This window comes from Castor canadensis, chromosome 6 (genome assembly GCF_047511655.1).
Source record: "Castor canadensis chromosome 6, mCasCan1.hap1v2, whole genome shotgun sequence".
In the NCBI taxonomy this organism is placed as follows: Eukaryota; Metazoa; Chordata; class Mammalia; order Rodentia; family Castoridae; genus Castor; species Castor canadensis.
In genome coordinates, this window is record NC_133391.1 from 113,312,857 (window position 1) to 113,328,821 (window position 15,965).

Consider the following 15,965-nt stretch of genomic DNA (forward strand, 5'->3'; position numbering starts at 1 on the left):
ACAAAGGCTCCTGCTCCACTCAAGAGCCACATACCAAATCAGGAATGACAGCAGAGGATGTGCTCCGGGTAACGGACCAAACAGAAAGAAAGCAGGACATCCAGGTGCAAGGGAAGGTTGGAAATATAGGACTAGAGCTCTAGGATGGAGGATGACCACAGAAAGGAGAGTGAAATTTCACTTAAGAAGTATCTTAGGGCTGGTGGAGTGGCTCAAGTGGTAGTGTCTGCCTAGCAAGCATATGGCCCTGAGTTCAAACCTCAGTACCACAAAAAAAAAAAAAGAATGAAATATCTTAAAGAAGGGTGCCAGTGGTTCATGCCTGCAATTCTACCTACTAAGGAGGGAGAGATCAGGAGGATCATGGTTCAAAGCCAGCCCAGGCAAAAGTTCGAGACCATCTCGAAAAACACCCATCACAAAAAAGGGCTGGCAGAATGGCTCAAGCAGTAAGAGCGCCTGCCTAGCAAACATGAGGTTGTGGGTTCACACCCCAGGACCCCATCAAAAAAAAAAAAGGAAGTATCTTATGACTTTAGGGACACCCACACAAATGTGCAGCTATCAAATATCTTTTTTTTTTTTTTTTTGGCAACACTGGAGTTTGAACTCAGGGCCTCATGCTTGCTAGCAGGTACTCTAGCACCTGAGCTACTCTGCCAGCTCCAAACACCACTTTTTAAGACAACCTATTTATTTGTTACACAGGAAAATAATAAAAATCAACAACTTAGGCTGGGTAGCTCAAGTCCTAGAGCTCTGGCCTTGCATACAGGAGTGAGTTTGAATCCCAAGACCACCTCAAATTTTGAGTTGTCCCAAACAGTGTATACACATAATGAACAAATACAAAAACAATTTTAAAAAAAGTTATTTCTTTTTCCAAGATATGAAAATATACTTTGTCCTAAAGATATTGCAGTATATCCAGGCCTGTTGTACTATTCTACTCATTAAGCCAGAAAGAAGCTGAGTATCATCACCGGGAAAAAACACACACACACACACACACACACACACACACACACACACACACACACACACACTAACAGAGCTGTTCTTTGGTAGATTGGGATAATGAGGCTCTTACACTTGACACATACTCTTCTATAATGAGTTCATATTTCAAAAAGTGAACATTAGAAAACTGGTTCAGTTAGATAACTTATCTATATACTGTATTTATACATATAATTTAGGGATGAGATGAAGCAAAATCTGTATTAACCATCTGTCAGTATTATACCCCAAAGTACTGAACCTTTCCTATAATAAAAACACAAAATCTAATAGCATACCTCTATAATAAAAAAGCATAATATAGAACATTAAAATCATGTGCCACATAGCATTTCAATCAACTACAGACCGAATATGTGAGGGCAATCTCATGGGATTATGTTGCTGAAATTTTCTTTTGCCTCAGAACGTCACACCATCATAAAGTTACAGTACAAGACACTATTCACACGGTTCTGATGACAGTGGTGTGAAGAAACCAACTGCACTGCCAGTTGTATTAAAGTATAGCACATACAACTAACTGTGTATATTCTTCTAATGATAATAAACTGTTATTGGTTTACATATTGCTATACTATACCTTTAATCTTTAGAATGTACTCCTACTTATTAAAAAAAAAAAAGGTAACCCTCCCCCCAAAAAAAGCCTACCCACTTGGTAGGCTGAGGCAGGAAGACTGCGAGTCTGAGGCTAGCCTATGTTACACGGTGAGCCCTTGTCTCAAATAGCAAACAAACAAAAATCCTTGACTGTGAAATAGCCTCACACAAGTCTCAAACAGGTATTTCAGGAGAAGGTACTGTTTAAAAGAACTTGATAGCTCGATGTGTGTTCTTGCCTCTGAATCAGACTGGAACACAGTGCTGATGCTCTTGACTCTCTACAGGCCTAGGCTAATGTGTTACTTATCACACACGGCCATGGGTTAGTTCTCAACCAGCACAGAGTATTTAAACTCAAAATTAAAAACCCTAGGGCTAAGGGTATATAACTCAGAGGTATAGAACTTGCCTAGCATGCAAGAGGCCTGGGATTTGAATCTTAATGACAAAAAAAAAAAAAAAAAAAAAAAGCCTTAAAAATAGAAAAAAGCTGAAATTCAACTTTTATACACCTGTTTCAAAAAAACTAAAAACATTAAATGACTTGCTGAACATGAAAAAGAAAGTATATAATAAAAAGATATAAAGAAAACATTTTGTACAGCTATATAATGTGTTCGTGTTTTAAGAGAAAGGTTCTTAACAAATGAAAAGTTTGAAAAACTTAAAAGATTCAGGGCACTATGGCTCATCCCTGTAATCCCAGCACTCAGGAAGCTAAAGCAGGAGGATAGAAAGTTACAGGCCAGCCTGGGTTACATAGCAAGACTGTGTCAAAAAAAAAAAAAACTTAAAAGTAAAAAAGCTACAGTAAGCTAATCTTGATTATTGAAATTTTTTTGTGAAATTTAGTATACTCTAAGTGTACAGTGTTCATCAAGTTTAGCACAGTGGACAGGGCTATCCTGAACCTCACACTCACTCACTACTCACCGACCTGCCCACAGCAACTCCCAGTCCTGCAAGTTCCACTCACGCCAAGTGCCTAACATGGAAATACCATTTTTTTATCTTTTATGCTGTCTTTTACAGTACCTACCACCATGTTACCTCCACCTACAGTACTCCAAACAGTAATGAACTGTGCAGATTTATAGTCTAGAAACCGTGCCATGTAGCCTCGGTGTACAGAAGGCCATACAGCAGGTTTGTGTAAGTATACTCTGATGGTCAAGCAAAACAAAATTTCCAAAGAAACTGACTCATCAAAAAAAAAAAAAAAAAAACAATCTCAGGGCTGGTAGAGTGCTTCAAGTGGTAGAGCACCTGCCTAGCAAGCCTGAGGCCCTGAGTTCAAGTCCCAGTACCATTAAAAAAAATCTCTTCAGAAGGGTAGATAAAGAATGATGGATGGAATGAATTCAACTATGATATACTGTAAGAACTTCTGTAAATGTCACAATGTACCCCAGTGGAACAATAATAGAGATGAATTTTTAAAAATCTCTTCATGAGAAGTAAAATTTTTAGACCCTCTGAGAAGCATAATGAAGCTGAGTGTGGAAGCCCATGTCTGTAATCCCAGCACTTGGGAGGAACAAGAGTTCAAGGCCAGCCTGAGCCACCCAGGGAGACCCTGCCTCAAAAAAACAAGAAAAAGAAAAAAGAAAGGTAGAGAGGAAAATCACTTACAGGCAGTTTCTCAATTATCAAACATGTTGTACTCAAAAGCCACAGAGAAGGTGGGCACTGGTGGTTCACGCCTGTAATCCTAGTTACTCAGAGGGCAGAGATCAGGAGGCTTGAGGTTCCTGATCTCTTGATCTCTTGAGGTTCCTAAAGCCAGCCCAGGCAAATAGTTTGCAAGATCCTATTTTGAAAAACCCTTCACAAAAAAGGGCTGGTGGAGTAGTGCTAGGAATCAAACCCAGGGCCTCACTCGTGCTATGCCCATCCTCTACCACTGAACCAGCCCCAACAACTATTTATTGAATAAATTATGATGGCAACTTAAAGGTAATTTAAGGGCTTCAAGAGGTCAACACTATTTCTGCAACAGTTATTTCAACTGGATTATCTGCAAATTGTGATCAGGTTGTCTGGGATGCTTACAATCAAAAGAAACAGAATATAGAGAAAATAGAGAAGAGTCAACAAGGAAATTGACCTTAAAAAGTACTGGTAGCAAGGCATGGTAATGCACACCTTAGTCCCAGCTACCTGGGAGGCTGAGGCAGGAGGAACATTTGAGCCAAGGATTTTAAAGTCAACCTACATTGTAAGAACTTTTGTAACTGCCAGGCAGCAGTGGCTCCCGCCTGTGATCCTAGCTAATCAGGAGGCAGAGATCAGGAGGATCATGGTTCAAAGCCAGCCAGGCACATAGTCTATGAGACCCTACCTGGAAAAACCCATCACAAAAAAGGCCCTGAGTTCAATCCCCAGTACCACATACACACACAAAAATCTACTGTAATGCCACAATGTACTCCCACTCGGCACAACAACAACAAAAAAATTTTTAGCTCCAAAAACAAAATAAATAAATGAAGTCAGCTTAGGCAACATAGTGAGACTGTCTCAAAAACAGACAGAAAAGCCTAAACAAACAATAAAGGAGCTGGGGATGAAGCTCAATGGTAGAGAACTTGCTTAGTATGTGTGAGGCCCTGACACCGGAGGGAAAAAACAAAACACCTGAAATCACAATTATAAACGACTGTATCAAAAGGCTCACTCACCATTTCCCATCCAGCCAACCATAACAACATGCGTAAGCACCATGAAGGGGCTTGGGAACCGTGGAGTATGACCAACCTTTCACTCTTTTCTTCTTGTAATGACATTGTCACTGTTTGAAAATATCTCACCTAGAGGTTAGCCTGGCCCAAAAGACCAAAAATCGTATGTTCCCCCTCATATGCGGACATTAGATCAAGGGGATTGGACTTTGAGCACATGATAAAGCAAGAGCACACAAGGAAGGGGTGAGGATAGGTAAGACACCCAAAAAACTAGAATAGCATTTGTTGCCCTCAACACAGAGAAACTAAAGCAGATACTTTAAAGCAACTGAGGCCAATAGGAGAAGGGGACCAGGAACTAGAGAAAAGGTTAGATCAAAAAGAATTAACCTAGAAGGTAACAGACACGCACAGGAAATTAATGCGAGTCAATACCTGTATAGCCATCCTTATCTCAACTAGCAAAAACCCTTGGTCCTTCCTATTATTGCTTATACTCTCTCTACAACAAAATTAGACATAAGGGCAAAATAGTTTCTGCTAGGTATGGTGGGGGGGGAAGGGGGAGAAATGACACAAACATTGTATGCACTATGAATAAAATAAAAATTTAAAAAAGGAGAAAATATCTCACCTACATGGCACCAGCTTCCATTATTACCAACCTGGTTTTTAGTAGAAACAGGTTAGGGTTGGAGGAACCCAGCAGTCAGTCATTGAGTTGCCTTAGAAATCAGCCGATGAATTAAAGAATTATCAGGACAGCAGCTGTTATTTATGGTGGGTTTCTATGTGGCAGGCATGAGGTAGGTGCATTCTGTTTCTTACTAACATGATGATGTAGGGATAACTATCATGTCACTTTAGAAATCAAGAACCAGAGGCTGAGACTCGTTAACTTTTTAGTTTCCAGTTAAGTCAGTGGAAAACAGAAAGCGTAAGCCTGACCCACCCCCAGAATAACTCAAGCTCTTAACCCCCAGATGGCCTCTACTCATGACCAGTCTTTCCCCCGCCCCCCAATACTTTTGTTAGAACTTTGTACTGGCTAGACAGGTGCTCTACCACTTGAGTCACACCTCCAGTCATGGTCAGTCTTTTCACCAATCTTTTGAACCAAAGTAAACAAAATATTTTATGGGAAAGAGGTAAACTAGAGTAGCTGAAGAATAGTGCAGTTAAACAAGATGAAAAAAGAATAAAATCCTAACTTCATTTTGGAATTTCTTCCAGTTTCAATTTCTAAACTTACAAACATAATGACACTTCAAATAGGAAAAACTGTACCTGTACCCAACTCATTTAACACAATTTCCAACAAGATAAATAAAATGGCCTTACTTAATTAGCTTCAGGTCTCACAAAGCCAAAGGAGAGAGTAAGATGGCAAGAGTCAACTCCAAGGAACCCCAGAGAGCAGAGACTTTATAACATTCTGTTTACGGAAGCTTGCCGAGGCACCTAGGGAGCTGGCACATAATTTCCTTTTCATAGAATAATGAATGTTATTCATTCCCAGGAAAATTTAAAGTTTAAATATTGCTATTGTAATGTTAATTTATGCTTTCTCTTAATCCTTCATTAACCTTACTTGTCATAACCTTTTCATTTAGCAACCCCTATACCAAAATTCATTTAACTAGCAGAAAAGGAGGCAGGTAGGATTTCCAAACTAAAAATAAAGTTAGCATCCCTATTCTCCCTACTCTTCTGGTCTATTCAGAAAATTTTAGCCAGTTAGGAAGATAATTTTTCTAGTACAGTTATAAAGGGAAGAACAGTATAAGAGTAACTAAATTCAATGTTATGGACTAATGATTCAGAATGGGAATAAAAGTGATAGGAGGATGGAAGAGTCTGATTTTAGGAAGTGGTAGAGAATATACCAAATTTTCTTGTTCTACTATTGGGGGGGGGCACTATTAGGAAATGTTATTGTGAGAAAAATAAATTTTCTTTCAAATAAGATGCATCTATGAAAACTTTTAAGGAGAATTATCAGTCAATCTAAGGCAACTTACTTCTGGACCAGGTTAATATAGAATTTAGAATATTTAAATATCAATGTAAAATGTGACCATCCTGTAGTTTTAGAGAAAGATTTTTATAAATGAGTCATTGACTCAGAGCTTTATGTATTATACAGGAGGCACAAATTTAAATTAGGCTACACTGGAATTAGAAAGTTCTCTAAGTCTAGACAAAATAGACTAGTCTTCAGCAGGGCACTATTACTGCTTTTGTCTAGTGGTGAGATACTTACCATATATATTTCAATTTGACAACAATTATTTGTTACATTTATCCTTAAAATCATTCTCTTCTGTGAAACGTCCAGTCCATTAAGCCTGTTTTTATTCATAGTCTATTTTACAAAACCTCACTACAGGCTGGCAGAACGGCTCAAGTGGTAGAGTGTCTATTAGCAATCATGAGGCCCTGAGTTTAAAAAAACCTTCACTACAGCCTGCAAGGTCTACTGTATCCAATTAGACCCATACATAACTTAAAATTAAAGGACAAGCATAAAAAAAGCAATTCCCCACATTTAAGAAAAGTCCTGAGCCAAGGGTGTAGTTCAGAGGTAGAGCCTCTGCCCAGAGCTCAAGAGGCCCTGAGTTAGATCTCCAGCACCTTAAAAAAACAAAACAACAACCCTCTAACCCCTTAGCTGTGTGAAGAAGAAGAATGAAGAATACTGACTAGATTGATACATACTAGCTTAGATTAGGAATTTTGTCACAACAATGCAGTGACTAACAATCTTCAAAGCCTGTATCTCTTACCCTTGCAAATTAATTTTTCTCCTTTCAATAACTATGAGGGAACTGAGCAGAAACAAGAGCCATAGGAAACTTCCCACTAGGAAAAAAAAAAAAAACAGGCAGGCATACATTTAACATTTAACCATCAACAGATGGCAAGTCCCACTACCAATAGTATTTTATAGTCAACAAAAGGTCAAATAAAGCAGCAATGGAGAACAGTAACAAACTGATTTAAGTTATACGCAAGGATTTGGGAAATAAAGGCAGCTAATTTAAATATAGCAGTTGCTATGTCTGACAGCTCAATCCTCCCATGAACCTTATCCCTTCTAATACATACACATACACACACACACAAACTTGTAATCACATTACTGAGTTGTTTGTCCAAGTTGGTCTTGCTTTATTTAGCAAAGATGAAACATGCCCAGATTTCTTATCTGAAATATCTAATGGACTAGCCATCATGTGATATTAAACAGCAATAGAGAAACACCACATAAATTAATTATCAGAAAGGCTGCTGTCCTGCCACAAGCATCCATGTTTTCACTTTACTAAAATGCTAACCCAGAAGCATAGATTCATCTTTTTCCCTGTATTTATCTTTTTTAAGAGATATGAAAAATGGCAAAAGTTCATTTAGACACAGAAATGAAAGAAATGGTTAACATCAAAATATTTTAACATCATCCAGCTTTCAAATCTGGATGAATCACACACACACACACACACACACACACACAAAGAATCCCACAAAATTCACTTAGTGTCCTTATTCCTTAATTATGCTTACTGTAACAGCAATCTGTAGTATTTTCAGCAGAGAATATGATTAGACAAGGCATCAAACTACACCAGGTTCCAAAAGGCTGCAACCCCTTATGTCTTCACCATGTAATATCCTGTCTTCCAATGCCTCCAGCCAAGAACTGGCAGAAAGACAGCTCTAAGCACTGCAAGCACATTATGCCTTCTCTGAGCCTGCTTCTCCTATTTACCTATACCTAATCCTGAGTCATGTCTTCCTGGCCCAATGAAAGACAGCATCCTAATCCTCTTACTACACTGTCATTTCTCTAACATATTAAGTTTTTCAGGAAAATTAGGAAAGCCATAATTGGAAGGGACGGTAAGCAGCCTTCTGTTAAACAACCTCCAAATTCAGGAGTCGTTTCTCGCTGAGACTTGAGGTACTGGGGCTTGAACTCAAGGTCTTGTGCTTGCTAGGCTCTACCACTTGAGCCTTTCGGCCAGACCTTTTTTGTGATGGGTACTGTCGAGATAGGGTCTTGCCTGGGGCTGGCTTCAACTGCATTCTTTCTGACCTCTGTCTGCTGAGTATCCAGGATTGCAGGCTTGAGCCACAGGCACCAAGCGGATGAGGCATTTTAAAACATAATAAAACTGACTGAGGGTTGGGGTATAACCCAGTGGTAGAATGCCTGCCTCAAATATGCAAAGACTCAAGAAGAATTCCAGTACCACACAAAAAGATCAGGAGAAGTTTGGGCACACTAACATAAACCATCTTTGCATCCATTTCTTCTAAAACACAATATGCAGAATGTCCCACTAATGAATTTGAAATAAAATGAGTTACCTTCAATTAAAAGTCATTACTAAACTGGGTAGCTTTTTGAGTACACGGCCTTGCACAAGCTAGGCAAGTGTTCTACCACTAAGCTATACCCCCAGCCCTACTAGAATTTTAAAATGTACTAGCATGACATCTAATGTCTTCAGGGAGCGAACATAGTAGGCCTTTGAATTAAGAAACCAAACAAGTGTCAAGATATGGCAGCAAAGGCACAAGTTTGGGTCAAGACAAATTGGTGTGAATCTGAATTTGGTCACTCCTAAACAGCTTAATTTAGGCCTAATCCACGTAGCCTCTTTAAGTCTTAGCTTCTTCAATACGATAGACGTCCAATACCCATTTGGGCTGGGCTTGGCGGTAGAGTGCTTGCCTAGTGTGCAAAAGGCCCTGTGCTCAATCCCCAGTGCCTAGAGGGGGCGGGGAAGACATTTATTTCAGAGATAGTGGAAAGGGTAAAAAGAAAAGGTACGTAAAGGACCCAATACCTAAGTGGTGCCAATAAATAAAAGTTACAATCTCTGAAAAAGCTGAGTGAAGAGCTCTGGAGAATCTTCCAGGAGCTACTTTCATAAGTGCCAGGTATCTGCTAGGAGCTTTATCATATAGTCTCATTTTATGTGTAAACTACCCTTTGGGCATTTTCCCAGTTCCCACTTTCCTGGGTTTTTTGTTTTTTGGTGGTACTGGAGTTCAAACTCAGGTAGGCAGGCGCTCTACCACCTGAACCACTCTGCCAGCCCAGGTCTTTCTGATTCAAACACTTAGGTAAGCTGTTTGTGTGCCTTTTTGAAAGCATGCTGCCCTCAAACAGTGGTTTCAACTGGAAAATTAAAATTTAACACATTTTTGTAAAAATAAATTCCAAAGTAGATACTGTTTTTTTTAATCTTAAGCCTTCCACCATAACTGAGGTTTACTATCTAAAGCACCACAATTAATAACTTCAGTAGTAGCTGTGATTATACAGAAACCATTATTTACAAACTCCAGTTCATCAAAGTAAGCCAAATAATGGGCCACCCATGCACACAGTGTAATACAAACCACAGCTCTAACCAACAACCAAGGCCTAACCGCTGAACTGGTCAGAGGCCTTGGTAGCACTTGCATTCACTCAGAGATTGAATACAGGTCCCAAAGTAAACTCCTGGAAAAGTCCGAGACAAACCTGCCAGTAACAAATTCACATTTTATTTGGATTGAGGCTTTAAGTAGTATATAATCTAACAACTCTTCTGTCATCTAAAAATGTTTATTAGTATTGTGTAAGTTGGGAATCCTCCCAAACTAGTAATTTCCAGTCGGATGACCAAAGTTCTGAATCAGTAACAAAAATCTTATGCAGAAAACAAAGACATGGGAGTTTTACAGATCCCACATTAAACCTTAAGGGTATTCCAAAAATTAAACTCCAATACAGGAGTTTAACTGTAATCTTACAAAGCAGATAATTCATTGGTTTTTTGTTCTTGATTTTGTTTTTTGAGACAGGGTTTCACTGTGCTGCCCTGGTGAGTCTTGAAATCCTGAGTCCAGTGATACTACTGCCTCCACCTACAGCATACCAGATTACAGGTGTGAACCACCACATCTAGCTACAATAGTGGTGGGTTGTTTTATTTTGTTTTGTGGTACTGGGGATTGAACCCAAGGCCACATGAATGCCAGGCAAACACTAAACCACTGAGCTACATCCCCAGCCCTATGACAGTGGCTTTAAAGTTCTTTTCTGAAGATCTTTAAAAGTTTGATAAAAAAGCTGGATACCAGTGACTCACACCTGTAATGCTAGCTACTTGGGAGCAAAGATCAGGAGAATCAAGGTTCGAGGCCAGCCCAAACAAATAGTTCTTAAGACCCTATCTCAAAATACCCAACACACATACACACACAGGGCTGGTGGAGTGGCTCATGTGATAGAGTGCCTGTCTACCAAGTGTAAGACCCTGAGTTCAAACCTCCACACTGTCAAAAAAAGTTTGATAAAGGCCTTTCTCCAAAAATCTGCACATGTCTACAGATATAAAATTCTGCATGTTAATTAAGGTAACTTAGTAAAGCCCTTCCATAGCCCTTCTTAAGGATGGAGAATTTACCAGCCCCAGATAAAGAACTCTCATTTTAAAACTTATTAATAAGTCAGGACTGGTGTTATACACACACCTGTAATCAAGGTGAAGAGATTGAGGCAGGAGGATAGAGTTCAAGGCCAACCTGAGCTACACAGCAAGCTCTCATCTCAAAGAAAAAAAAAAAATTTTCTAACATTTTAAAAAGATTTTCTCCTACTTCTTAAAGCCCTTGAAGAAGTTACACTTACCAATTTATAAAAATTGTACCTACACACAACTTTACATTACAAGGGTACATCTTCCATGATATTTAAATTCTTGTAAAAGAAACATCTAGTGTCCTTTATCCACTAATATTAAGATGTTGAGGGACTAGAGGATGTAACTCAGTGGTAGTGTGACCAAGGCCCTCAGTTCAATCCCCAGACAGGGAGGAGGTGGGTGCGGGGGAGAGGAGAAAGAGACAGAGAACCAGAACAAGAAAGAGAAGGAACAAGAGCAAAGAAGAGAATTCCAAGATATTGTCAAGGCCAGTGACCTTGAGAAGTTTACAATATAGTTGCATAGTTTTAATTAAAAAAAAAAAACAAAAAACAAAAAAAAATTCAACAATTTACTGACCACTTTGAACAAAAATAGGTGTGGTTTTTATAGATAGGAAAAGTTAAACTACAGGAAAAAAGGACCAAAACGTGTTTGATCTATAACATATACCTAGCTTGAAATCCATCATCATCAATTCCAGAAGTTAAGAGAACTTGAGACATGGAATGAAAGAAAACACTGAATTAGGTACCATTAATAAACTCCATAGAATACAACCATAATTTCATAGAATACAACCATAATTTCTGTGAATAGTTTACCTAAAAAAAAAAATCTCTCTCACAGACACAGACACACACACACACACACACACACACACACACACACACACGTACGTATATGTGGGCAGCGGCAACACATGTCTGTAATTCCAGCACTTGGGAGGTTCTAGAGTTCAAGGCCAGCCATCTCAGAAAAGAAACAGCATATGGCTCAGTGGCAGAGCACTTTGCCTAACATGCCCAAGGTCCTGGGCTCCATCCCCAGCACCACCAAAAGTGAGTCTCGCCATTTCTCAACATATTTATCAGCTAGTGCAAGGCAGGGTATGGATTATGAGCTAACTTATTTGCTGTCCTCAAGAGCAATTTTCTAATACTGTTCAACTACATGAAAAACACAAAATTTACACATTTTGAGTTGTTTCCCAAAACATAAAATACTCTCCAAAAGGTTGATTTGGGGGCTGAGGGTGTAGCAGAGCACCCACCTAGCAAGAACAAGGCACTGAGTTCAAACTCCAGTATGAAAGTTTAATAATTTTTTTCTCTATTAGAGGATAAAACATGTGGCCAACAGAATTTTAATGAAGAAAATATATTCTTTTTAAGATGTCATCCTCATAGTTAATGAGTCCTGGAATAGTAACAGTGTTTATGGAAGCTCATTTTTGACCCTTGAGTTCATTTTTTATTTAGGTATTTGTGCACGCATACTGTACTGGGGTTTGAATTCAGAGCTTTGCAGGCTGGGGGAATGGCTCAAGGGGCAGAGTACTTGCTAAGCAAGTGCAAGGCCATGAGTTCAAACCCCAGTACCACCACCAAAAAAAAAGCAGGTGCTCTGCCACTTGGCCACACCTCCAGCCCCCACTTGAATTTAAAAAACAGGGACAGCCACTTTACCTGAGTATCATTTATGTTGAAATCAGTCAGGTCTACTTATTTAGGAGTGAAAAAAATTGTAGTTTATAAAAAACTATTATACATACATATTTATGTAACTGAGTAAGAGAAAGAAGCATTAACTTTGTTCCAGTACTTTAAACAAAATACGCGTTACTATTAACGAAACACTAAAAAATATACGTGATTTGTCACTTCCTTCCAAAAAGACTGCAGAGCGAAATGACAGAGGGAATGAAAACAGATCCCTGGAACTCCAGAATCAGGTCATAGTGCCTGCACAACGTTTAGCACAATGTAAACCAACCTGAAGGAGTGAAAACTCTGGATACAGGAAGTTGTGAAAGTACTGCCTTGTAAGTAACAAAAGAAGGGTTTCTCCAAATACTCAAGTCTAGCAAAGAAAAATGTCTACTATCCTGTGAAACCGCCAGCGGCTCCAACTTCCTGGCCTAAGAGCAACATTCAAGTATTACATGTATGTAGGATTTATGTAGACAGATCATCACACTGTCAGGAATAAAATCACTGTTACTAGTATTTCCCCACCCCAAGTCCATCCTGAATTTGTACTAATCCTAAAAATAGTAAACTGCTTTGAGAAACTACCTGTACTGTCCATCAGGAGAAACTAGTTCTAAATACTTCAGTAACACTCCTTCAGCAGAAGCTGCTAAGTAGGCATGACTAAGTTATAAGCACTGCAGAGCTCCACAAGTAAGAGCCATCCAGGCATTTCCCCTCATTATTTCCTGTTATTTGAAGGATTAAATGGTTTGAAAAGCCCGTTGCACTCTTTTTAGTGTCCCAACAAGTACAAAAGCATAAAGAGATTCCTACCCAGGACTTTTTTCTCTCTAAAACAGACTTGAGATAATCCGGATATATATTTTCATCCCATTGTCAATTGTTGGGCTGTGGTTTGTTTGTTTGTGGCGAGGGGAGTCCTGGGGTTTGAACTCAGGGCCTCACACTTGCTAGGCAGGTGCTCTACCACCCGAGCCACTCCACTAGCCCTGTCTTGTGTGTTTCGAGATAGGGTCTCTTAAACTATTTGACTGGGCTGGCCTCAAACCGAGATCCTCCTGATCTCTGCCTCTTGTATAGCTATGACTAAAAACGTGAGCCACCAGCTCCTGGCAGTTGGTTCTTTTTCATTTGGACAAGTCACTATTTAAAAATGAATTTAAGGCTGAGGGTGTAGCTCAGTGGTAGAGCACAAGTCACTATTTAAAAATGAATTTAGGGCTGAGGGTGTAGCTCAGTGGTAGAGCACAGGTCTAGCATGCTCACTGCCCAGGACTCCATTCCCAGCACTCAAAATAAATACGAATGTGCCCACGATACCAAAGCTGTGGCAGAAGGAAAACAGAAGCAGATCAACTTTGCTCCATGACGGCAGGAAGAGTTGGTTTATCTGTGCAGTTATTGCTGGAACAAGCTTTAGGAGCAGGAATGAGCCTAAGTTTACAAGACACCCTTTTTCCTGATTGGCTTTAATATCATTACCAGCCCCGAGTAGTAAACCGAGTGCGCTTACTCTACAGAATCCCTTTGAAAAATGGGGGAGGGAAATCTACGGACTTCTCAAAGGTCCTTTCACAAGGCCTTTTATGTTAAGGCACCCCGGAAAGGCGTGAAGGGGGAAGCAGCCCAAGAAGCCCGGTCCCTTTCCTTTCGCCCCCAGGAGCACCCCCACAGCGCTGGCGCAGCCAAGTAGGTCCTCACCTCCTGGATGCGCTTCCGGGCGCGCTGCAGCACTTCCTCGTAGCCCTTCTGCCGCAGCTCGCTCAGGCTCTCGTAATACTCCTCAGGATCATCGGTCTCGGTGAAGAGCACCTGGGAAAGGATTTTCCAGCCGCAGGTGTCCAGGCCGTGGCCCAGGTAGACCTGGAGCTGGTAACACAGCGTGTCGATCTCCTGCTCAGTCATCTCGGGGGCGCCCCCGAACAGCACGGTCCACATGCCGGAGGGCTCTTCGGGGAACACCGGCAGGCAAGGCTCCAGCTGCGAGTTCACGGAGCACAGCTGCTGGTGCACGGCGCGCAGATCCTGGAAGGAGAAGAGCCCGGCCCAGCTGCACTCCTCGGCCGGGGACTCCAGCTCGGCGGCGGGCGGTGGCTGCTCTTCGTCCTCCCGCACCATTTCCAGCACCTCGATCTCCTCGGAGACCGCTCCGGACGAGCTCACGACCCGCACGGAGGACATCGGGGCCTCCCTGGGCGCCGGCGGGGCGGGTGCCACCGCCTCTCTCCGCACCGGGCTGGGTTTGGTCCGCGCGGGGCTTTGGAGAGGACTCTCCGCCCCTTTGCCGGCCGGGCTCCGCACCGGCGGGTCCCCGCGAGGACTGCGCGCGATGCGCGGAGAGCCACCCTCCGCCCAGGCCGGGCTCCTCCGGGGCCCAGGACTCCTGGCCAGCGCCGCGGGGCCACCGATCTCGGGCCGGCCTCTGCCCGCCGGGCTGCCGGGGCCGCGGGTCCCGTCGGATGCGGGTGCGCCGGTCTCGGCGCCCCCTCGTGCCCCCACCGGTTCCCGGGAGCCGCTCCTCTGCCTCTGCGCTGTCCGGTTGTGGCAGGTTATGGCAAACTTGCCCTCAATTTCGTTCCAGGCCACAATGAAGACGAACTTGTGCTTCTCGTGCTCATCAAACACATGGGGCCGCACGGCCACCCAGTCCGACTCGAGTGTCTCCTCCAGCGCAAACGACATGGTGGCTCGGGCGCCGGGCCGCGGGGAGGGCCCCGGGCCAGCCCGCCCCAGGTCTCTGCGGCTGGCTTCGCCGCGCCCCCTGCTCACCCTCGCCGGGCGCCTTCAGCCATCTTAGCGCCGGCCCACCGGCCGGCTCCCTGCGCTCGCTCGTCCTGTCCCTTGCCCTCGGACCGCCGAGCTTCTTTGTGGCGCGGCTCCCGGGAAAGACAATACGCGTCTCCGGAGCAGGTAGTTCACATGGTCACGTGCGGCCGGATCTGTTTACAAGCCCCGCGCTGCCGCAGCGCCGGGCCGAGGGCCGCCCCGCCGCCCCCTGCGCGAGGCCGCGGGACTGTGTCTGTGGCTCTCGGGAGGCGAGGCGCCGGGGCCGGGGCGGCGCGGAGTACGGCTTCGCCGCTCGCGGGGCCGAGCCCTCCGCCCCTGCTCTTCCTCCTCCCCACCGCGCCGAGCCGGCCTGACCCACCGACGCGTCTCCTAAAGTCTGCGCTTCAGCATCGCCACAATGTTGCCATTCGGCTGCTGACGTCAGCGGCTCCACGAGGGACGTAAACACGGGCACGTGCCGCACGCTAGTGACGCGACGGCGCGCTCCCCGCGTGCGCGCGCACCGTCCCGCTCCGCCCCTTCGCGTCGCCCCCGACGCCACACGCGAGCGGCTTTGCTCCCGACTCTCCTTGCTGCTCAGCCTCCTCCTAAACAAGGCCTGGAGCTCTGGCAGGCCCGCCGCAGGCTCCCAGGGTATTGAGAGTGGCAGGTGTGTCCTGCGGCACAGGTGG

At 43.1% G+C, this 15,965-nt stretch overlaps 1 protein-coding gene across 1 annotated transcript in view; it reads right to left on the reverse strand.

Moving 5' to 3' along the window:
- Positions 1 to 15,749, reverse strand: part of Jmy (junction mediating and regulatory protein, p53 cofactor) — a 76,748-nt gene extending 60,999 nt beyond the window's left edge. Inside the window, exon 1 of the mRNA XM_020152034.2 lies at positions 14,209 to 15,749. Within this exon, the coding sequence (XP_020007623.1) occupies positions 14,209 to 15,189 (981 nt within the window). The 5' untranslated portion in view covers positions 15,190 to 15,749. The remainder of the gene's footprint in view (positions 1 to 14,208) is intronic.
- Between the last annotated feature and the right edge of the window lie 216 nt (positions 15,750 to 15,965).